Here is a 21,332-nt window from a genome sequence, read left to right as displayed (position 1 = left end):
AACCGCTAACCATCACAGAGCAAAGTCAATGCTAAACGATTATGATGACATTACAATACTATATGCCGAACCTAAGAATGAAGTAGTCAAGCAAGATATTAAATATCGTCTGTAATATATTTAGATGAGCCATCGAATAATGGCGTGGCGCAAATGACACACTCAGAGACACTCTAGATTCGCCGTCAGCCACGTGGAACAAGGATAGCGAGAAGACACTAACTCTTGTAAACAGATTTCCCGGTGCACCGCTTGGACTGGAGTTTTACAGTTGAATCCATCCTTACATATCTAAGCTAGTTAGTTGGTCCAATAAGCCTGTCTGTCCTTGGAAGGGTAAAAAGGAACATTTGCATCCGCCCACACCACTGAGCAGAGCAAATTTGGCCTGGGTGAGTCCCCATCCAGTGGAGATGGAACGGATTGTAATCATCCGCTCGATCATAAGCTCCCTTGCTTCGGCGGAACGCAATCATCCGCTGTGAGTGTAGCCTCAGCTATATTAATCAACCCAGAACGGCCTTGTTTTATCGCCATCTAATCGCAACACAGCAAAAATAAATCTATCTTTATTACTTATCTCATACTTGCCTCCTCCATTCGCCAGTATGCATTATGCATCTCGCCGCACACACTTGGATGCGACCAGAGCCATTGGAAAAGACTCTTGATCGTCTCAGTCGTCTCGGCTACTCGGGCGTTGAACTGGCCGGTGAGCCAGATCAATACCCAGTAGAAGAAACCAGAGCACTTTTGAAAAAGTACAACATCAATTGCTGGGGCATGGTGACAATACAGCAAGGCAAGCGAGACTTGATTGCGGCTGACCCACAGCAACGTCGGGACAGCATCAACTACGTCAAGGATGTTGTCAGTCTCTCGGCCAGTCTAGGGGGACAGATTGTGACTGTTGTACCGGGAAGCGTCGGTAAGATGGTCAGTACGTCGGCTCCTGAAGATGAATGGAAGTGGGCCGTGGAAGGATTGCGAGAGATAGCGGCATTGGCGAAAGACAAGGGAATCAGGCTCGGCATAGAGCCTCTGAACCGATTTGAAACCTATTTCATCAACCGTTCAGATCAGGCTCTTGCCCTAGCTGACGAGGTTGGGTATGGTGTAGGAATCGCATTCGACCCCTTTCACTTGGCCCTAGAGGAGGCCGATCTTTTGGCAGCCATTCGAAGATGCAAGGGCCGCATTGTCGACTTTCATGTGGCAGATAACAATAGGTTGGCACCAGGAGACGGATCGTTTGTGTGGGAGGATATGATTCCCGCTTTGGCTGAGGCCGGCTACGACGGAGCTTTGGCTATCGAGGCGATGCCCCCCGTTGACCGCACGCCGATTGGCAAGTTCGGTAGCTTGCAGAGAGAACACGGGACTATCGAAGTCTCGGCCGACCACCTTAAATTTATTCAGGATCATGGGTCAGCTTTGTTGGGGGAAGAGTATTACACGGATGTGATGAGGAGATCGGCAGCGAAGCTTGCCCCTTACGTTGAGAAGACTGAAATGTGAGCGGCATGGCAAACTGCTAGGTTGTAGTATAACAAGTATCAAGCCTCATAGCCTTCAATGACTTTGCCAGTGATACAGGGGGATGCAAGGTATTTTCGTCACGCAGAGCAATTATTAGTTGTGGAAGAGAGAGTTGCTTGAGTCAGGTGTGTGTGTGATGCATTGTGGAAGATGTGGGTTCCCACTATAAGGGTGCCCATGTACCGCGCCACAACCACTGAAGGGAGGCACCCCAGCACCCCTAGGAACGCTATTTTTTCACGGCTACAGCGGGTGTACATGACGCACGCTAACGGAATTGCATCTTCGCTACGGCAGCCACGGACAATGATTCTCCGCCTTGCCATGACGCACAAGGAACAAGGTTGTCGCGGTGACTTCTCTTCCATTCATCATCCATCATTCACTCCCCATATAGGCCTCGCCATTTAATCAATGCGCACCAGTGCTGCGCACGTATTAGCCATGGGACCCTCCCCAGAACCTGTTTGCGATAGACAGGGACCCAGGCATCGAGTGGCCAGGGCTTGCGATTTTTGTCGAAGAAGAAAGGCGAGTAGATCCAGGCATATAGATGGCAAAAAAGCAATACCGTTGTAAGCAGACACAGGACTGACGCAAGATACACACCAAAGTTGGGATGCAATAATGCAAAGCCAAAGTGCGAAAATTGTCAGGCTCGGGACATAAGATGCAGTTATACTGAGAGGGGGCGTAATGCGAGGTACTTCTGCCTTTCATCCAGCTGGTTCTGATAGTCTTGCAAGCTTTCTCGATAGATTGGCTAACTTCTAGTTTACAGGCCCTCAAATGCTCGAATTCACCAGTTGGAGGAGGAAAACAACCAGCTGCGTGCCTCCCTTCAGGCGCGGGTCTCGGCAACACTTACCATCCAGTCACCACCTGCTACCAGCCCATCAGACAGAGAACCTTCAAGGTTAGAGTCCAGGGGTCAATCCCGGGGAAACCCAAGTACAGAAAAAGAGTATGCCGTGAATGAGATGCAATCCCTTCCTTGTGGTCAACCAAACATGTCAGTCGACGCCACGATGCCAACCCGCTCGCAAGATCAGCAAAGCAGGTATTTTCATGGCCCTTCTAGTGTCATGTTTGATTCCGACAACAATAGACGCACGAGCCTGAAACACAATGGTCATCAGCCCCTCTTGGATGAGAGACTCAGAGCTCAATTAGTAGCTAATCATACAAAACAACGTAAGAAACGATGAATTGATACCTACACAAGATGACACACTACACTGCTGGTAGGCTGACAGAACCATCACAGGACATCTTGAGATGATCAATGCCAATTCTGGTAAACTAGACCTCGATGGTGTGGACGTCGATCTTGCCATGGATCTCCTTTCCATCTTCTGGAACCGCCAGCACTACGAAGGATCAGCCATCTACCGGCCAGTGTTTATGAGAGACATGGCAGCAAATGGCCCATATTTTTCCAAACTGCTGCTATACGCCATTCTCTTCGCTGCGTCCAAGTACGCTGTAGATGATCGAGTTCGAAGCGACCCTCATGACCCAGAAACAACGGGCATCCCCTTTCGTCGAAGATTTGAGGAAATTTTAGTCGAGCCAGGCGCAAATAGGCTTTTTGAGAGCGAACTCACGACGGCACAGGCACTGCTGATAGTTGCGAATGTCCTGCTGTCTTGGCGCGACGAAAGTAGCCTGGCCTGGCATTATACAGGAGTGGCCATCAATATGATCATCGACCTTGGGATACATACAGAGCGTCACCCGACTCAACCCACAAGCATCTACAAAGCAGAAAAAGTCGAACTTCATCGCAGGGTATTCTGGGCAGCTTTCAGTACATAATTGTCTCTCCAGCTCGCTAGGGTCTAAAAGGGAAAGCTCAAAGCTAATCGCTCCCACAGTTCTCGACAAAATTCATGCTATATATCAGGGCAGACCGGCGCGCCTCAGCGGAACTAACATCAGCGTGCCGATTCTATTCCATGACGACTACGATGAATACGAGCCCTTTCAAACTATTACCTTCACAGCCACTCCCCGTCAGCTGCGACGCCCGACGCACAGTTTGTCGACCATGGTGGAGCTTTGCAAGCTGAGCCAGATCATGGACAAGATTCTGCGAGAGCTCTACGCCGAGCAGAGTCAGAGTCGCACAGCGTCCGATATACTCAACACCTCGATGATTCTTCATCACGAACTCAAGCGCTGGCGAGGTGAACTGCCACCGCATTTGAATGTCCGACGGAGGGGTCTTGAAACTGCCGTTATACTTCCGCATACGTTGGCCATGGTGTAAGTCCATTCACACATGCAAGACTCTATTAATTTATCGGTTTCCATGAATGGATGGATCTATGTATAGTTTTCTATGGCTGATTTCCCTGTCACTACTTAGGTCTATGTACGATTCTCTCGTAATCCTCCTTCATCGCCCTTTCGTATCCGAAGGCCACTTACAATCCGCTTCTTCTTTTATCGCGCGGGAAGCCTTGTCCCACTGCGTTACCGCCGCTTTCGAAGTTCACGACATGCTTCAATTGTATAAACAACATTTTTGCGTGAAAACAGTTCCCTACTTTATGTCGTACGCGACGTACGTCAGCGCGACCATCCACGCGCGCCTCGCCTCCCTAAAAAGCATGGGTTCTCTGCCTGGACAATGCTTGAAAAACTGTCTCAATGTCCTAACAGAGCAACAAACAAAGTGCCTCGCTCCCCGCCGTACTTTAAAGATCCTAAAGCAACTCATCAGACGCTTGGGTTTGCGAATGGAGGATCTACCGACTGAAGAGTTTGAGGTGTCTCGTGGAAATGAGCCTGATAGTGATGGGCATATTTTGACACCGGCAATGAGTTCTCTTCCCGAGGTGACTTATCTTTCAAGGGTCTCAGAACAGCCGCCGGCTGGTGTTGTTGCTGAGGATCGGATGCATGATGGGAATATGACCGATTTCGATTCCATGTTCCTGGACATGGACATGGATGGCATTCTAAAAAGCTTTGGAGTCATCTCGAATGAGGCCGTACCAGTACATCCCGGTGGAAACCGCTTTGACGGCGGGATGGTTCTGGAGAGCATGGGAAACGTAGAGAGCACAGCTCTGGAGCAGGAATATGAAACAGGCCCTGGATCTTCAGGAGTTCCAGTGTTTTCGGATCCTCTATTTGGATTCGACTTTGATATAGTATAGCATAATGATGCGTCTATAAACAAACGGGTTTAAGAAGTCAGCTCGCTTTTAAACTGCCATCTTCATTACAATAAGCTAGTCTGATATAAGAAAAAACTTGAGCATAGACTTAAAATCGATTGAATATCCATCCTAGATTTTTGAAAGTATTTATTAGCTTCCTTTAGTGCGTAGCGGACGCGAGTAGGAGGAAGACTTCAGTGAGCGTGTAAAGCAGCGCGGGGCTAGCTAGCCGGGGCTTGGTGGGGGCCCCCAAATCTGGAGGTCTGCCACGTCTCGCATGAAACACCAAGGAATTGCCATAATTCATGATTGTTATTAATCAGTCTTGAAATCTCTGCCGAGTAGGCAATTCTGCCGGCCTGCTAGACCCATCCAGCTCGTACGGTGTGACGTTCAACGGCTCCACGATCTTGACGTCGTGTGTCTGGTCCCGATGCACCTCGGCCGGACCCGGCCCGGCCCCTCCCATGCGGGCCTGTCTCCGTTTAAAAAGGCAACCGCCGAGACATGCGAGGATGATGAGGCAGACGGCGCTGACACCGACGCTAATGCCGGCTTTGGCGCCGGTGTTTAGGCCCGAGGCGGACTCTGAGGAAGAGGCAGGCGTCGAGGCGCTCGAGCTTCCCACCGAGGTTGAAGTCGATGTTGTTGATGCTGTCGGTGTTGTTGTAGCCCCTGTTGTAGCCCATTGCGGCAGCGGGTATGTCGCGCCCTCGCCCATCTTTTGGTCCATGACATTCAAGCTGACGTTTGGGGAATACGCCGTGTCAGTCGGCGATTTGCCCGCGCTAGAAGCAAGGTCGAGCACAAAACGACACGTATTGCTCGACGGCGGCGACGGGTTGCAATTGGCAACGCAAAAGAGGCTAGAGCCATTGCCGGAGCTGGAAGTCGAGTTAAAGGCCCAGACGCGTATCCAGGGAGGACCGGTGCCGTTTGGGCCCTGGTTGCACTCGAGGTGGATGTACTGGAAAGGTGTCGAAGGCGACGAGACCCACGACATGTTGACGCAGTCTTGCGATCCCCAGGTCGTGCGCATTGCGCCATAACTGTTGGCGCTAAGAGGACCATTGTCCCATGGGTAAATGATCCTGCCTTGGTCGGTCGCTGCGATAGAGAGGTGCGGAAGAGCCAGTAGGAAGAGGGTAGCGGTAGGGAGAAACAGCGGCGATGCTGCATGATGCGCCGAGTGCTGTAACCGTGACGGCATTGCCGCGGAGAGTTTGGAGCCTAATAAAGAGAAGCTGCGAAAAAGAGACGCGTGGTGCTTCGAGCAGAAAGGAGCCGCTGTACCATTTGTATCGTAATTAATAAAAATTCAAGTGATCGCTCGTCATTTATGACATGAAACGAAGCATAGCCTCGCTGCAGCCTGATTTATCCTCTGCTACCTAATTATGCTATAGCTCAGCTCTATTCTGATTATAGGCGAATTGTGATGGTGTGGTATCTCCCCTGGTCCATATCCCTCGAAAATGAACAGCTAGTCATCTCTGAAAGAAATTGTTCATCAACTGCTTGCCTTTATTTTCGCTGAGCTTGCAAGTCGAAGCAGCAGCCGAGGCGGCAGCTCGTGTGCCAGGCAGAGTGCCCGAAAAGCTACAACAAAAACAGAACAGCAACTGCCTTGCAGCACGAATCCTGACCAGTCAGAGTCTTGAGGCCAAGCACTCTTCATGAAGCTCCATTTGTTAGGCGCCAGAGCCAGCTTCTATACAATCATTGTCCGTTCTTCCGTCATGCCCAGACGATCCGAAAAAAGGCTACTGTGATAGGACCGGAAGGCACATTGCGCGCCATCATGGCGGGATAGTTTGGAGCTCTGCAATCTGCTATTATGTCTGCAAAGCGAGCCTGGGCATGTAGCATGTAGAGAGCCATGTCAGCATAAAATTGGGCCAATCCTGTGGCGCTACCTCACATCTATGCAGGCAATCTCAATATGGGCATATAACGGCTACTTGTAGTGTGTAACGGTCTTTCAAGCTCAAGCATCTCCGGTAAGAGCAGCGCAGCCACACACCCAGATGGGCGAGTATGCCTGTAGAACCTGGTGGGTTTAAACGAACCATCGATACCTGCCTATCTAATTACGACAGGTCTCTCATCGCTGTCACTTACCCCCGCGCCACCGAAGAGCGCCAGTGCAGCGCGTGAGGGCATCCGGTTCTGTGTTTGGAAACATGGCGTGAGTGAGAACAAAGCCTAGAGTTTCAAGTATAGAAATGTTAAATCATGTAAATCAATTATTGGCGGTACACATCGGGCGTATACTAGGAAGTAGTGCCTTGGATATCGATGCCACCCGAGATCTGGTCCCCAAGTCTAACGATTTCAAGTCTATTGAACTGTATTAGGACCACCCGTAGAGCTGAGAGACTGTAGTGATACAAAGGTTGTGTTATAATTCATGGCACTTTATTTTAGGGGACTACTTTGTGAATTGCCTTTTACCGTTTCAGAAGACCGCACGTACTTGACTTTGCGCGGAGTTTTTGATTGTCTCCGTATTGTCTGTCTTCCGACAGCGGACGCGGCGCATACACTTTTTTTTTTTTTTTTCAAAATCCCTCTACATCTGAGGCTTTTGAGTGGGACGGTATATCCAAAACTTCAACGCCGCGTCTGCTAATACCGGCGCGCAGGTGCGAAAATACTTGCCAATATTGGCAACATCCGGAAGATCCCCATTTGACAATCCCGTGCGACAGGGCGCCATCGAGGCCTATCGCATGATTCTCTACTACTACATCGCCCCAGCGTTAGGGCTGGTATTTGCTGCCTTAATTACCGCACTGTTCCAGGGCAACTTTTTCTTCGGAGAGCAGCAGAGTGCCATTGGCGCGCCGAGATACTCTTGAACAGCAAAAGCCATGGCTTTGATGGGCTGACCTACTTGAGTGGCTTGAGCGGTCAGTGAACGATAAGCAGTCATCAATGATGGTGGTGTGGGTATGGCACGAGGGTAAGTACAGAAGAACTGCGAGCAATTCCCTTCTGGGAAGACACAGCTTTGAGCCTGCGGTCTCGCAATCTTTCGGTAGTGTGCCTCTGCGCGTTTCGTCGGAAAGTAGTGCGGCGGCGATGATAGCCCGGTTGGACTCGGCGGATATTGTCTGATATACCACCATGTTTGGGAACGGCTTGGAGACGCCAATGAAGGTGTCGTCATTGATGGCTTCGTTTGCTTCTACTCAGGCCGCCCTGCCAACCAGAAGCTGCGGGTGAGCTTCTAGAAATTCCTGCACTTCGCTGTCTGTGGTTGTCATGTCGTTTCAATGGGTGGTCGAAAGATTTGTGTACCGTGCCTTGTGAAAGAGGGTCGTCATCTGCAAAAGTACTGATAGGGTAGGCACTGCGACAGTGGCTTGACAAAAGTTCCGATCGGTAGGGGTAAGCAGAATAATTTGACATTTTACACCAAAACACACGTACTCTTAGATCTATACGACTTTACAAGATACATCTTAGTAAAACAGTCATGATAGATCTAATAAGATGAGCGTTTTATATAAATTTAGCTCTAGTCACACCGAATAATCTGGGTCTTATGACCATGACCAAAAGAGGCGCATCGTGGCCATTGCTCCATGCCGCCTTCCAACAGTGGTTCTTGGCATGGCAGCTTCCTTCGACTGCAGCTCTCTCAATGCGGGTAGTGAAGAGGCTCCGAGTCCACATAAGTGCTGCTCGTCTCGTCACCCTTTGCAATACTGGCCTCGCGCATCTGCGTTTTGACGAACCCCATTACGCCAACTGTGCTAAACCATACTCCCCGGATAACAGAATCGCTCTGTGCTCCAACTCCTGCTCCCCGCGTGCTAATTGTCCAGTTGCTCGTACCAAAGGGAAGCCCTGAACGCACATTACAGTTAGCTCAACTGTTGGTAAACAAGACGCGGACAAAAAATAACTGTTGAAAAACTAGCCTCTGAGGTCTATCATCGCGAAACCTCTCCCACCTAAATATCCAGGTGGCAACGATTTATCAGTTGCTGAGAGTAGCAGCGTGTAATCCCAAACGTATCCCTGTTCACTATTCATGGTGATCATGACAGTAATGTCATCATCGGCTTTGATGGTCTTTGGCACCGCAAAGGAGACCAGCCCAGCCTGGACAGGCAGAGCTAACAGGAAAACTCCTGCAATCGTGGGTAGTCTCATAGTGATAGCATACGCAAGCACTTGTAGTGAAACGAGTTTGAATTGTTCGCCAGCTGACACCAAGGTATTAGTTTGAGGTGGCGATACGTTGCATCTGATCAATCGTCGAGGATTGAATGGCCCAAGTCTAGATTGGAGGCAGCAGTATCTACATATAAAGCTCAATAACGCAGTACGAGGCCCGCGTCCAAGATTGGCGGGGTTACCGGTCCAGCAACGGCAATATGGAGCGCCCATTATTGCCTTACAAAAGGTCCACGGGATTGTGGTCGCTCAAGACACCCCTTGAATTTGGGGAAAGGCTAAGGTACACATCGACACATTTCTAGTGTTGCGGCAACCCGGGTTTTTGGGGTAATGCCGTATAATTCGGTGTCGAGATACTTTGTGTTCCTTGAAAACTGCCTTGCCGACCCTAGAATATGAGGCTTACATATCGCGAGTTCAAGAGCAAGTATCGCCGTAACATGAAGAATCAGAGTGTAAATGCGCTAGAAGTGGAAGCACGCCGGAAGCGGGAATTACATGGACACGAAAAGGGCCCAGAAGTGATGCAGCGGCTGGCCTCGGACTCGGAACGTTCCGCAGTCCGGGGGGATAATATCGTTGCTGCCAAGCTCCCTCAGAAACTTGATGGCAAACCGAGCTAGTAAAGCGACGGCGATGCGGTGCGCATGTCTCTACATAATAGAAACGGCTTCGTACAAGCCACCTTCAAACAGAGGTTATCAAGTATCAGCGGTCCAGTCCAGGAGAAATCGGCACACAGTAGATACAAAATAGCCAGCACTCATTGCCATCCTCGACAGGCTGCACCGACCCCTCGAGAGCCACTTCAACGACGAGGTCGCGCGCATTGCTAACCTCGCTGCGAGCCCAAAGACCCCCATGGGGGATCTGCCGAGGAAGACGCCGCTGTGGTCCGGTTCGGCAAGAAGTGGGGGCAGGCCTTCGCTGATGGAGCCCGGAGTGACAGACGTGCTCGTCTTCTTCCTGCTCAGCATGAAGCGGGGGCACAAGAAAGGGAAGCGGCGCGGCCGCCGATGCCCGAGTCGGTGTGGTGGGCCCTAGTCAACGTCGCGGGCTAGTGCACCGGAGAACGCGGCTGAGAGGGGCAGGGAGCTGCATGCGGGGGTATTATGAGTATGGCATTATCGGCGGTCGTTGTCGGGGGACGGCCGAGTGAAATGACGAATTCATAGAAAATCGGCAGAGACGGAGGAGTCGGCCTTACAATGGAAAGACTGAGGAACCACTGTACCACCGCCAGCTGGTTGAGGCCAATATGACGGCGGAGGCGGAGAAAACACCATGAAGGGCCGTGAGAGCCAATACCAGCGCGCTCAGAAAGCAGTTGTGCATGCAACGTCGAGGGCTGCCAGGACTAATCCCGTCTTTGAAAGGTCTGTAACTGCGGCACTATTGACATCAACGATTCGAGTGGTGTTTCGATCGAACGGCCCGGTCGTGTCTTTAGGACTTGGCTGTGTTGTTGCCAATGTGGCTATCGAGTGATCTCTGCCTAGACGAATAGAATTACCATATGAATGGATGCATTTGTTGTTTGCCTCAGTATCATGATATGTAGATGCCCGTGGTGACTCTCAACGAGGAACGATGAGAAGATGCCCAGCCGGTTTTGCTGGATTTCATGTACAGCTTTTCACGAGGCAAAATGTATTTTATAAATTTTGGGTGACATGGCCATTCGCACATGCTCTGCAGATCCATGTTGATATGCAGTTGCAGGAAGTTTGGATCTTGTGTGGCGAGGTGGCAAACGGGCGACCCGTGCTCGCTCCTCGGCTTTGTGACCTCGGCGCAAAAAATTATCTGGGTGTACTCAGCGTGACAAATGATGCCCCGCGATTGGCCAGGACGAGCCACACTCCGCGGTTTCTCCGAGGCGCCACCGCAGCTGCAAAAGGTACTGGAATAGGGAGCCGGTACTGAAAATCTAGCACCATTGGGCGCTGTCACCTGCATTGTACAAGCAAGGCCTCGGCGCCCCCGCCCGGCCTTTTTGGCTACCCCTTCCCAGGCCGGCCACGGCATTTTGTTCCTGTTTCTACTCGGCTCCATGCTTTCCGAGAAACAATTGAGATTGCTTTTTCTATATTCATATTAGACGTTTCTGCTCTTTCACCGCAAATTTTTTTTTTTTGACCTTGATACCTCAACATAAAAAACCCCGCTTGGCATCATTTTTCTCGGTCCCTTTGTTCGCCAGTGCTCGCCTTGGCACCTGGATACTCGGCCCCACTCGCCTGCAACGAATTCGAAGTTGATCTAATCTGTCAGCAGCCGCAAAACCTCCTTGTCACACTCGACCAAACCAACTTCATACAACAGAATTGAACAAGTTGCCACTGCTGCTACTCGACGAACAGGCGCGGCCAATTGCTTGCAGCCTTTTTCAAATTGCAATTCGTTGATTCAGTTCAAAATCACCCTCCATCTATTTTCGCGACCGAACGAAAATCACTCGACCATGTCCTTTTCCAGCCTTGTACAGGATCTCAGCCTCCGTGACGGCGGCAGCATCAACTCCAACGCTGCCGCCCTCAGCCGCCGCCCTCCTCCTACCGTCTCGTCGATTGATGACCGCGCTTCGCACATGTCGCGCGCCCGATCGTACGCCAGCACTGCGGCTACGAGTGTCAGCATCTCGGGCGACATTTCCAGTCAGCTGCATGGCGGCTACTATCACCCGCTTGCCCGTTCATGGCAGGCCGAGCGCCAACTGACCAAGGTATGTTTGCAAGCAATGAAAGGGCAAAGCTCGTCGTTCATACGCATTGCGATACATGGTGCTAACGGACTCCAGTCTATGCTCATCTACCCTCTCTTCATCACCGATAACGACGACGACATGATTCTTGTTCCCTCTCTTCCCGGTCAGCACCAACTCGGCATCGGCCGCGTTATCTCATTTTTGGAGCCCCTCGTCCATAAGGGTCTGCGCTCCGTCATTCTCTTCGGCGTGCCCTTAAAGCCTGGCTCAAAGGACGCTCTCGCCAGCGCGGCCGACGACCCCGAAGGCCCCGTCATCCGCGCCATTCGTCTCATCCGCCGCCGCTTCCCTCAGCTCTACATTTGCGCCGACGTCTGCCTTTGCGAATATACTTCTCATGGCCACTGCGGCATCCTGCGCGACGACGGCAGCCTGAACAATGAGCTGTCGGTGGACCGCATCTCTGATGTCGCTGTCGCTTACGCCAAGGCTGGCGCCCACTGCGTTGCACCTTCGGACATGAATGACGGCCGTATCCGCGCCATCAAGCTCAAGCTCATCGAGGAGGGCATCGCACATAAGACGACGCTCATGTCGTACTCGGCCAAGTTCTCTGGTTGTCTGTACGGACCCTTCCGTGACGCGGCCGGCTCCGCGCCGTCCTTTGGTGACCGCAAATGCTACCAGCTGCCTCCCGGCGGCCGTGGCCTAGCGCGCCGTGCCATTACGCGCGACATGGCCGAGGGAGCCGATATCATCATGGTCAAACCCGCGGGACAGTACCTCGACATTATTAGCGACGCCAAGGATTTAGGCAAGGACCTCCCAGTCGCGGCCTACCAAGTGAGCGGCGAGTATGCCATGATTCATGCGGGTGCCAAAGCTGGTGTGTTCGGTCTCAAGGAGATGGCATTTGAGTCAGCCGAGGCCATTCTGCGAGCGGGCGCAACCATTATCGTCAGCTACTTTACGCCAGAGTTTCTTGACTGGCTGGACAACTAGACGGTTGATTTGTCTCATAAAAATACTCGGAAAACATTCAATGCATAAAACCCCTCGCTGGTTTTTGCTGCTTTGGTTGGCAGCATTGACTGATTGAATAGACGGATTGGACAGTGGATACTCACCACGCGATGCATACAGGACGGCGTTATTTAGGACACTCGATTTTTGGACAGTAAATAGTAATGATTGAATTATAATGAACTCTTCCAGGCGCTATTAATGAAATGCATTATGTATATCTCTCATGTGTGTATCGTCCGAGTGCGAAAAGGAAATTTGAGTCTGTCGTGGTTGGTGGAGTTGGTCGCGTGACCTGCCTGAGATGTGCCAGAGACGGTAGCGACGCTAAGAGATCCAGCGAATGTCGCGGTTGGCGGCGGCGGCGGCGGCGTGGTCGTGGGCAAAGCTCGGGAGCATATAGTAGCGGCTAAGCAGCGAAGCGGCGCGGACAATGATGACGGTGCCAAAGATGATGAGCAGCAGGCCCGGCGCCAGCGTGAGAAGCATGGCTGCGTAGTGACAACAGCCCGTGTGGCTAGGAGGAAGCAGAGAATGACGACGAAGCAAGGAGCGAAAGAGTCGAGGCACGAGACGGCGAGGAGGGAAGAGCTCATTGAAGAAAGTAAGAAGAAGAAGACGAAGATTAAAGATCTGGTAAAGAGCGTGTGATGGGTTTATGCATTCATTGTTTTTTGTTTTTTATTTTCTTCTGGCCGATGATGGTGATGGGGAAGAGGGTTGGTTTGAACGAGTGGGTGTCGATTGAGCAAAGTCGTCCGTTCCCCCTGGCAGAAGCGGCCCCTTGAGGATGCGTATTTCGGGGGCGCAAGAAAAATAAGGATACCTAAGAAAAGGCGGGTGGCGTCAGCAGCAAGTGGAAGTGGCCCAATGAATCGTATTCACTCCCTGCAGTATGATAACCAAAGCGACGAAGAAATTCCAGTACGGATACATCACAGTAAAATACAGAGGCGGTGCACCGGAAGAACTGCCTGCTTTGGGGCTCATATGGGGGCCTTTTTAGTGGTGATTTGGGGCCCGATGTAATGCCATTTCAGGAGGCCTTGTTGGGTCAAGCCTCCCCTCGTTGTCAGCATTTGACATCTCAACTACGGATGATCTCAACTACGGATTATGAAAGCAATACCTCGACCAAAATTACTAGGAAGAAGGAAAAAAGACGATAAATCCCAATCAGAAGCCTGTAGTCTGTTGCGGTAATGATTTAAGGTTGCAGGCTCGCAGTATCCATAAAGAGGGTCCTCTTCCAGGAGCAAGGGGTTACCGAAAATCAACAATGCATTGCATTGAAAACAAGTCATGCTTCAGACTGATAAATACCTATGAACAATCCCAAGCACGGAGCCCCAATAGGGGTATACCTAGGGGATACCTGACACTTCAGAGTAAATTGCCGACGAGATTTGTACGTTTTAGTCACTGACTGGCCCTCCGTGACAACGTATGGTCGTGGATTCAGCTTCTAAAACAAATGAAATGGCTACATTTCGATGAACGAGTATTCCCGTATTATGGGGCAAAAATGATCCTAGATTATGTGAAAGATGTTATGATCGGCTGGCCATCCACCACATCCTCTGGGCATAGATATGTCGAGCACAAGAGATACACTAACTTAGCACGCCAACGTCAATGATGGTAGTCGCTTTTTGGCGTGACGCCAGCACCCTTTTTCAGCAACGCCGCCGTTTTAAATTGCCTCCGTTTGCCTTTTAGGCCGCTCGCTAGCCAGGACATGACGCTTGCGTGTCTCGCTGCACATGCCAGTCGTCGTCGCGAGACCGTGGCCGTTTCTTACAGAATAAGAAGGTCCTATCGCTTTGCCATTCTCGATCTTTTGATAATACCAGAGTCATGTTCGCTGAGTCGAGATGAAAAGGAACCAATAGCCTACTCGTCAGCATGGCGCTGTAGTACCAAAGTACCCAGATACTGCCCATGTTGACCCTCGACCCTGAGTGTACTTCTGTCTCCTTGACTGGCTGTTTCACAGTCTGTTAGAGATGGGCTGGAGAAGTGCGCTTCCGCCCTGCGACCTGTTGGATCAAGGCTCCACGTTGATCGACATACTCTACAATTCTTCTCAAGTAGAGCACGAGACAATCGTTCTTCCCGGCGCATTTCACTGTTTCTACTTTCCACTTTCTCTACAGGTGTGTGCTCAAACAGTAGACATCCCTTCTTTTCCTTTGCTTTGTCGTGAACGTGACTGCTGCATTTTCTTGCTCATCTATTGCCTGTCCTTCCCTCTGCCAAACATTCTGGCAGCTGTCAACGCAATTGACTGCCGGCTGCCAAGCCAATCGACGCTACACACGCCCGTTTACATAGTCTTCACCTCGTTTCCATCTCTTTTTTCTCTCCTGAATTCGTTCATTTTCATCTTCACACTCCTTTCCTCGTATCCTTCCTCGTCTCTCATTGTCACTCATTCCTTCAATTGATGCCAATCGGCCGGTAATGTCGAGATCTAGCCATCACAGCCCTCACCGCGAGGAGAAGCTGGAACTTTTGGCCAAGCATGTCTCTGACGTCGAAAGCGACAGTGACATCTTTGAGGAAAAGCCTCGCTTTTCTTTGACCCTCTCTTGCCAAATCCTCACCGCGCCCTGGATCTACGCTCGGTCGACGTCGTGGCGACCGCTCCTCCTCCTCCGTCTCGGCGTCTTTCTTATTCCCAGCTTCCTCCAAGGACGCCATGCCCGTGAGCAGATTCGGCCTGCTCACCTGTCGCCCACAGCCTACCTCGATGGCATGCGTGGCCTAGCTGCCCTCGTTGTCTTCTTCTGCCATTACTTCTACCAGGCCTTTATCATTGCCGAGGGCTGGGGCGCCGGTGAGACCAACTACCACCTCCTCAAACTGCCCTTTATCCGCCTCTTCTACCAAGGCCCGCCCGCCGTCTGCCTCTTTTTTGTCATTTCCGGATATGCCCTCTCCTATCGGCCGCTCAAGCTCGTCCGGAGTCGGGCCCCGGCCGACCTCGCCACCGCAATCAGCTCCCTCGTCTTTCGCCGCGGTATCCGCTTGTACCTGCCAACGGCCATCTCCACCCTCCTCATTGTCTGCCTGCTGCGCGTCGGCGCCTACGAATGGACGCGAGAGTTTGCCACGGACAGGACGTACATGAAGAACGTAGTCGAAACGCATCCCCCTCGAATGGAGTTTGCCTCGGACCAATTACTCGATTGGGCCAAGCACATGTATCGCTTTGTCCATGTGTTTGACTGGAACCAGTTTGGCGGTAGCACTTGTAAGTCCCGGTGCCATCCACACAAGACAGTCGTCGGCTAACACGCACCTCTCTCAGACTACGACGTCCATCTTTGGACGATACCCGTCGAATTCCGCTGCTCACTGTACCTGTTCCTGGTCCTCATTGGCACCGCACGCCTTCAGGCCAAGTTTCGATTCATCGTCGTTGGTGGCATCATGTGGTTCGTCTACAGCCACTCGCGTTGGGAGCTGCTCCTGTTTCTCTGTGGTATGGTCCTCGCCGAGATGGACCTTATCCGCGGCGCCCACAAGACCTCTTCTCCCGACCTTTTACTCTGCAAACTTGCCCCGGTGCGGCGTCCCCGCTGGAAGCGCCTCTGTTGGGCCGGTCTCGCCCTTGTCGGCCTGTACCTGATGTGCCAGCCGGACTTGAAGGGCAACATCACTCCCGGTTGGGTCTGGCTGCACTCGCAGATTCCCATATGGTGGCGGGCGGATCCTTATCGCTACTACCAGTCGCTCGGCGCCGTTGTCTTTGCCTACGCCGTCGGCCACTCCCCGTCGTGGCAGGCGTTTTTCAACACAGCCCCGGTGCAGTACTTTGGCAAAATCTCCTACGCCTTATACCTCATGCACGGGCCGGCCCTGCACTGTATCGGCTATCACTGGGAGAGAATGGCCTACGCCATAACCGGCGTCGACGGCTACTGGTACAACGTGGGCTTCGTCCTCGGCGCCGTCTTTTGCATCCCAACGGTGGTGTGGTGCGCCGACATATTTTGGAGGGCCGTCGATATTCCGACGGTCAAGTTTGCCAAGTGGGTGGAATCTAAATGCATTGTTCAAGCGTAATCTGTTTCTCGGAAAGTCGACACCGATTGTGTTGTCCAGACGTGTATCATGGCATCATTGTACCGTTTGCTGATCTGCTGTATATACCTAAAAATTCGCTAGCATGTAATTCATATATGTGGTGCTTTTCAACTCGCACTTGATTATTCGGAGCGTACCGTGATATCTTGTCAATCATCTCTTTTATACACGCGCTTGCCCGCCACCCAGGTCTCCCTCACGCGCAGCGTCCGCAAGCTCTCCAGGTCGAACCCTGGTCCCCCCAACCTCTTGTCCAGCACCACCCAGTCCGCGTACGCGCCCCTTCGTATCTGCCCGGCCTTGCCCTCCAAGAATGCCCCCCGGGCCGGCGCCCCCGTGAACCCCCACAGCGCCTGCTCCAGCGTCAGCGCCTCCTCCTCGTGCCACCCCCCCTCCTTCCCTTGATCCTCGTCATCACCATCCACGCGCCGCCCCAACCCCGTCGCCGGGCTGCGCCGCGTCACCGCCGCGTACATGCCATGAAACGGGTTCGGCGGCTCCACAGGAAAGTCGCTCCCCAGCACGGGTTGCAGGTCCAGAAAGGACCGCATCCGGTACGCGGCGTTCGCTGTGCGCTTCGCGCCGAGTCGCGTCTCCGCGTACCGCATGTCCGAGGTGGCGTGCGTGGGCTGGATCGACGGCACAACGCGCAGAGAGCGCAGGCGTGGCTGGTCAGAGGGCGCGATGATTTGGGCGTGCTCGAGGCGGAAACGGCGGTCATGCTCGCAGACAGCCGGGTCAGTGTCTCCTTTGTCGCCGACGCCGCAGTGGTCTCGGAGAGCGGCGGCAAAGGCATCGAGGGCGACGCGGTTAGCGCGGTCTCCGATGGCGTGGACGTTGACCTGGAAGCCGGCAGCGGCCCACTGCCGCGTAACGGCCGTGAGCGCCGTCTCGTTGATGAGGAGGAAGCCGCTGCTGCTGGGGTCGTCGGTGTAGGGCTCGAGCATGGCGGCGCCCCAGCTGCCGAGCGCGCCGTCTATCCAGTTGTCGGGGTCAGCCAACAACCCAATACCCCCGAAAGCTCGGTGCCAGTGGGGCAAAGAAAACAGGAGGGTGATTAGACTGCTTACCGGCAAAGAGTTTGACACTGCGGACAGTCAGACGCCCGTCCTTGCGCTCCAGCATCTCGGCGTCCTCTGCGCAAAATGTGTTGCGCGCCGCGCACTCGCGCATCGCGTACACGCGCACCGTCCACGCGTCCCCGTCGGCGAGGCGCGCGAGCAGCCGCACGCTCTCGGGGTCCGTGCCGGCATTGTGGATGCCGACGAGGCCGACGGCGTTGAGGGCGCGCATGGCGGTGGACACATACCCGGCGCGCGTGGCGTCGTCAGGACGCGGCCAGCGCGCCATGATCATGTCGAGCGCATTGTCGCAAAAGACGCCCGGGCCGGGATCACGCACGACGTCGCCGCCGGGAATGTCGGGGACGGGGTTGGGCAGGAGGTCGAGGACGGATTGAGAGACAAGGGAGCAGTGCCCGTCGATGCGGTCGACGAAGAGATAGATGCCGCGGAGGGCGGGGTCCTGCTCAATATCGGCCTAAGGAAGGGGAAGTTAGACGGCTCACTTTCTCACGAGATTATGAAAGAACAAGACCGAGACGTACGGCAGTGGGCATCTGGCCAAAATCGGTCTGATCCCAGCCCATGCCGCGCAGCCACCGCTCCTTGGTGCCCGCGCCAGGATGTTTCCGGATATAGTCCCGCAGCCGCGCGCGCACCTCGTCGAGCGTCGTGGCGCCAAAGAGGTCGACCTGCACCAGCGTCTCGCCATGGTCAATCAGGTGGCCGTGGCCGTCCCACAGCCCCGGAATCACATGCCCGGCGGCGCTGTGCTCGCCGTGCTGTTTCACCTCCTGCTTCTGCGCCCGTTGTGTGACGGCGGTAAAGAGGCCGTCCGCTACGGTGAAGCACTGCGCGGCCGGCAGGTCACTGTCTAGTGTCTGTACGCTGTCGTAGCAGTATGTCTGTGAATCAGCGACGGCAAGGTGCTGCTGCAGATGCTGTTGCTGGGCCCGCAGGCCAAGCGCAGCAAGCGACGCGGCGAGCAAGAGCGATAAAAACAGGCCGATGCTGCCTATGCTGTATCTTGCAGAGGGTTCTACCTTGCGGTTTCTCCTGTCGTCGGGCGGCGGAGTTTTCAATAAAAGGTCCTTGCTGGCCTTTTCGCTTGTAGTCGCCATGGCCGGCACGGGGAACCGCTTTCGGGTATGGGTCCTATTCTAATGCTCGTCGGCGCCGATACACTACTCGCCTCTGCAAGCTCCACTGAGTCTTTCAAGTGAGGAAGAAGCAGCGTATTGAAACAACCAGAGCCAACTATTCAAATAGCTAGTCAGATCGGAGAGTCTAGCAACTCCAGGTTACCCCGCCGCCAACCCCGCCTCTAGCGTTACGGGCCGGAGCGATGACCCTCGGTCGGACATGTCGCCGCAACTTCTGTCTTCTTGACACCAATTCACAGCTGCTATACTGCTACACAAAGCGCAATTTAGACGCTTCTCAATATCTTACCTGTATTACAGTCGTCAGTGATATTCGTTACTGCATCACGTATTCCAGTGCTTATATATCCGCAGCGAGTCCCATCTCGGCCCTCCCCGGCCAACTCTCCGCATCTGTATAACTAACTAACCTAGTCTTGTCTTTCTCTATCAGCCACATCCCTCCCCTCTCAGCTACATCTTCCAACCAACTCGGCCACCATGCCGCTCGACGTTGCCGCCGTTGACGCGCTCGCGGCCACCGACGTCCGCACCGTCATTCCGTCCGAGCAGCTGCTCCCCGTGCTGACCGCGCCACCCTTTGTCCCCTCGCGGTCTCTCCTCAACCTACGCGACGCCGGCGCCGTGCCCGGCAGCGCGATCCCTCCCGGTCGCGTATACCGCTGCGGCACGCTCGAGTACGCGGCCGGGGACCCCGAGGCGCTGGCGTGGCTGGCGGCGCACGTCCGGCACGTCTACGACCTGCGCCGGGAGGGTGCCGAGCGCGACGGCGCCCCGGACCCGCGCGTCCCCGGCGTCGACAACATCTGGCGGCCCGCGCGCGGCGACTATCCGACGCCTGCGCTAGCCGACTTTGCGGCCGCCGAGGGCATTCATGCCTGGCGCGCGCAATACCTCAACGTCGCGCTGGCGTACGGCCCCACGTTCCGCGCGGTGCTCGAGCAGGTGCGGGACAAGCCGCGCGAGCCCATGCTATTTCACTGCTCTGGTGAGTGAAGCCTGCGATAATTGGCGCAATCCTGCTTTTGGGGAGTACGATTTGAAATGCTGACGGTTGGGGTTTTCTTTATTATAAAAAAATTTAGCTGGTCGAGACCGTACCGGTGTACTCGCCGGCCTCTTGCACCATCTCGCCGGCTCGCCGCCCGAGGCCGTGATTCGCGACTACATGCTATCACGCATCGGCATCGAGCCCGTCCGAGACAAGCTGATGCCGTTTGCCATGAAGACGGTCGGCATCACCGACCCGGAGACGCCGGGCTTCTACAACCTCGTCCAGCTGCGTCCCGAGTACTGGAACGCATTCCTCGACGCGCTCAACGAGAGGTTTGGCGGCTGGGACGGCTACATTACGTCTGCCGACGGCCTCGGCTTCTCCAACAAGGAACTCGAGGTGATCAAGGTCAACATGCGAACCGAGTAGACGATCCCCGTCGCCAGTGCCAGTGGAACTAGTGTGCGTGCCATGAATGGACGGGGGGGGGGGGGGGGGGTCGTATATTTGTTGGTGGAATAGCTCATATTTTGTTTGGAGAGTATGGTAGATTTTGGTTGGATCTTGTCGATGCTGAAGAACTAGAAGCCGTATGAGAATAAGAGACTCACGATAAAGAATATCTACCTTGATTGCTTTTCATCACATTTCCTTCCCTCTTTTGATGATGACGCCATACACTCAAACGCCTGTCCCAGAATGACTGACCTAACGTACAATGTGACAAGAATTCTGAAAACATTTATAGATTAAATGACATGCTGATCAAGTTGCCAACCACCAACTTACGTACTTGCATATCGCCATACGGCATAGTAAGCTTGCAACTCTCCTGCCCTCATCAGCCATCCCTACCCACCTACGTCACAACTCCATCACTGGGCAGGCCTCATACCTACCAGGGGTCCATCACTTTTTTCCCAGATACTCAGCCACACTTTGTTTTCACCAAGTTGACAATATATTCACCCAGTAAATGAAGAAGAAAAACAAGGCGGATAAATTGAGGACGCAAAAGTAGGCGCCACAAACCCTGATTCCATGCACACGATTCCCCAGCATGACGTCGTCAGCCACATGGTGCGCTCCCCACCCGCCACAGATCTCTTTCCTCTTTTGCAAGGCACCGTCCAAAGCCAAGTTTTTTCTGGCTCAACGGGCTGCCATTGTTTTTTTTTTTTTTTTTGCCCTTGGTCTTGCTGTGATCTTGCATAATCAAGATGATGTATGTGGCATCCGTGAAACAAATGGGTACGCATGCAGTCCGTCATGGTTAGAATCATGGTTAGCATCATGGCATCACAAAGGGCATGTATTCTTTGTGTATAAAGTGCCGCTGTTCCTGCCCACTAGCCACATCTCACTACTCCCCAAAACTGCTGGACAAAGCAT

At 53.3% G+C, this 21,332-nt stretch overlaps 9 protein-coding genes across 9 annotated transcripts; 6 read left to right on the top strand and 3 right to left on the bottom strand.

Annotated features, from left to right (window-relative positions):
• Positions 1–615: 615 nt before the first annotated feature.
• BBA_05368 (D-tagatose 3-epimerase) lies at positions 616–1,518 on the top strand (the record flags this gene model as incomplete). The annotated part of the gene is made up of 1 exon (XM_008600465.1): positions 616–1,518. One exon carries the CDS (start codon positions 616–618, stop codon positions 1,516–1,518), a length of 903 nt encoding a protein of 300 aa, XP_008598687.1.
• Positions 1,519–2,549: 1,031 nt separating this feature from the next.
• Positions 2,550–4,706, top strand: BBA_05367 (C6 transcription factor; the record flags this gene model as incomplete). The annotated part of the gene is made up of 4 exons (XM_008600464.1): positions 2,550–2,733; positions 2,807–3,349; positions 3,417–3,807; positions 3,911–4,706. 4 exons carry the CDS (start codon positions 2,550–2,552, stop codon positions 4,704–4,706), a joined length of 1,914 nt encoding a protein of 637 aa, XP_008598686.1.
• A 322-nt stretch (positions 4,707–5,028) lies between these two features.
• Positions 5,029–5,919, bottom strand: BBA_05366 (uncharacterized protein; the record flags this gene model as incomplete). The annotated part of the gene is made up of 1 exon (XM_008600463.1): positions 5,029–5,919. One exon carries the CDS (start codon positions 5,917–5,919, stop codon positions 5,029–5,031), a length of 891 nt encoding a protein of 296 aa, XP_008598685.1.
• Positions 5,920–8,355: 2,436 nt separating this feature from the next.
• On the bottom strand, positions 8,356–8,873 carry BBA_05365 (uncharacterized protein; the record flags this gene model as incomplete). The annotated part of the gene is made up of 2 exons (XM_008600462.1): positions 8,356–8,564; positions 8,672–8,873. The coding sequence occupies 2 exons, from the start codon at positions 8,871–8,873 to the stop codon at positions 8,356–8,358; spliced, it is 411 nt and encodes a 136-aa protein (XP_008598684.1).
• A 2,491-nt stretch (positions 8,874–11,364) lies between these two features.
• BBA_05364 (delta-aminolevulinic acid dehydratase) lies at positions 11,365–12,609 on the top strand (the record flags this gene model as incomplete). Its single annotated transcript, XM_008600461.1, has 2 exons — positions 11,365–11,625; positions 11,701–12,609. 2 exons carry the CDS (start codon positions 11,365–11,367, stop codon positions 12,607–12,609), a joined length of 1,170 nt encoding a protein of 389 aa, XP_008598683.1.
• A 234-nt stretch (positions 12,610–12,843) lies between these two features.
• BBA_05363 (uncharacterized protein) lies at positions 12,844–13,281 on the top strand (the record flags this gene model as incomplete). Its single annotated transcript, XM_008600460.1, has 2 exons — positions 12,844–12,858; positions 12,946–13,281. 2 exons carry the CDS (start codon positions 12,844–12,846, stop codon positions 13,279–13,281), a joined length of 351 nt encoding a protein of 116 aa, XP_008598682.1.
• A 1,812-nt stretch (positions 13,282–15,093) lies between these two features.
• Positions 15,094–16,701, top strand: BBA_05362 (acyltransferase-like protein; the record flags this gene model as incomplete). The annotated part of the gene is made up of 2 exons (XM_008600459.1): positions 15,094–15,886; positions 15,944–16,701. The coding sequence occupies 2 exons, from the start codon at positions 15,094–15,096 to the stop codon at positions 16,699–16,701; spliced, it is 1,551 nt and encodes a 516-aa protein (XP_008598681.1).
• A 170-nt stretch (positions 16,702–16,871) lies between these two features.
• On the bottom strand, positions 16,872–18,904 carry BBA_05361 (amidohydrolase-like protein; the record flags this gene model as incomplete). Its single annotated transcript, XM_008600458.1, has 3 exons — positions 16,872–17,698; positions 17,793–18,261; positions 18,329–18,904. 3 exons carry the CDS (start codon positions 18,902–18,904, stop codon positions 16,872–16,874), a joined length of 1,872 nt encoding a protein of 623 aa, XP_008598680.1.
• A 522-nt stretch (positions 18,905–19,426) lies between these two features.
• Positions 19,427–20,369, top strand: BBA_05360 (tyrosine phosphatase; the record flags this gene model as incomplete). The annotated part of the gene is made up of 2 exons (XM_008600457.1): positions 19,427–19,934; positions 20,032–20,369. 2 exons carry the CDS (start codon positions 19,427–19,429, stop codon positions 20,367–20,369), a joined length of 846 nt encoding a protein of 281 aa, XP_008598679.1.
• Between the last annotated feature and the right edge of the window lie 963 nt (positions 20,370–21,332).

Source organism: Beauveria bassiana (assembly GCF_000280675.1).
Source record: "Beauveria bassiana ARSEF 2860 unplaced genomic scaffold BBA_S00014, whole genome shotgun sequence".
NCBI classification, from domain to species: Eukaryota; Fungi; Ascomycota; class Sordariomycetes; order Hypocreales; family Cordycipitaceae; genus Beauveria; species Beauveria bassiana.
The sequence above is the reverse complement of the archived record's forward strand: the minus strand, read 5'-3'. Positions and strand labels throughout refer to the sequence as shown.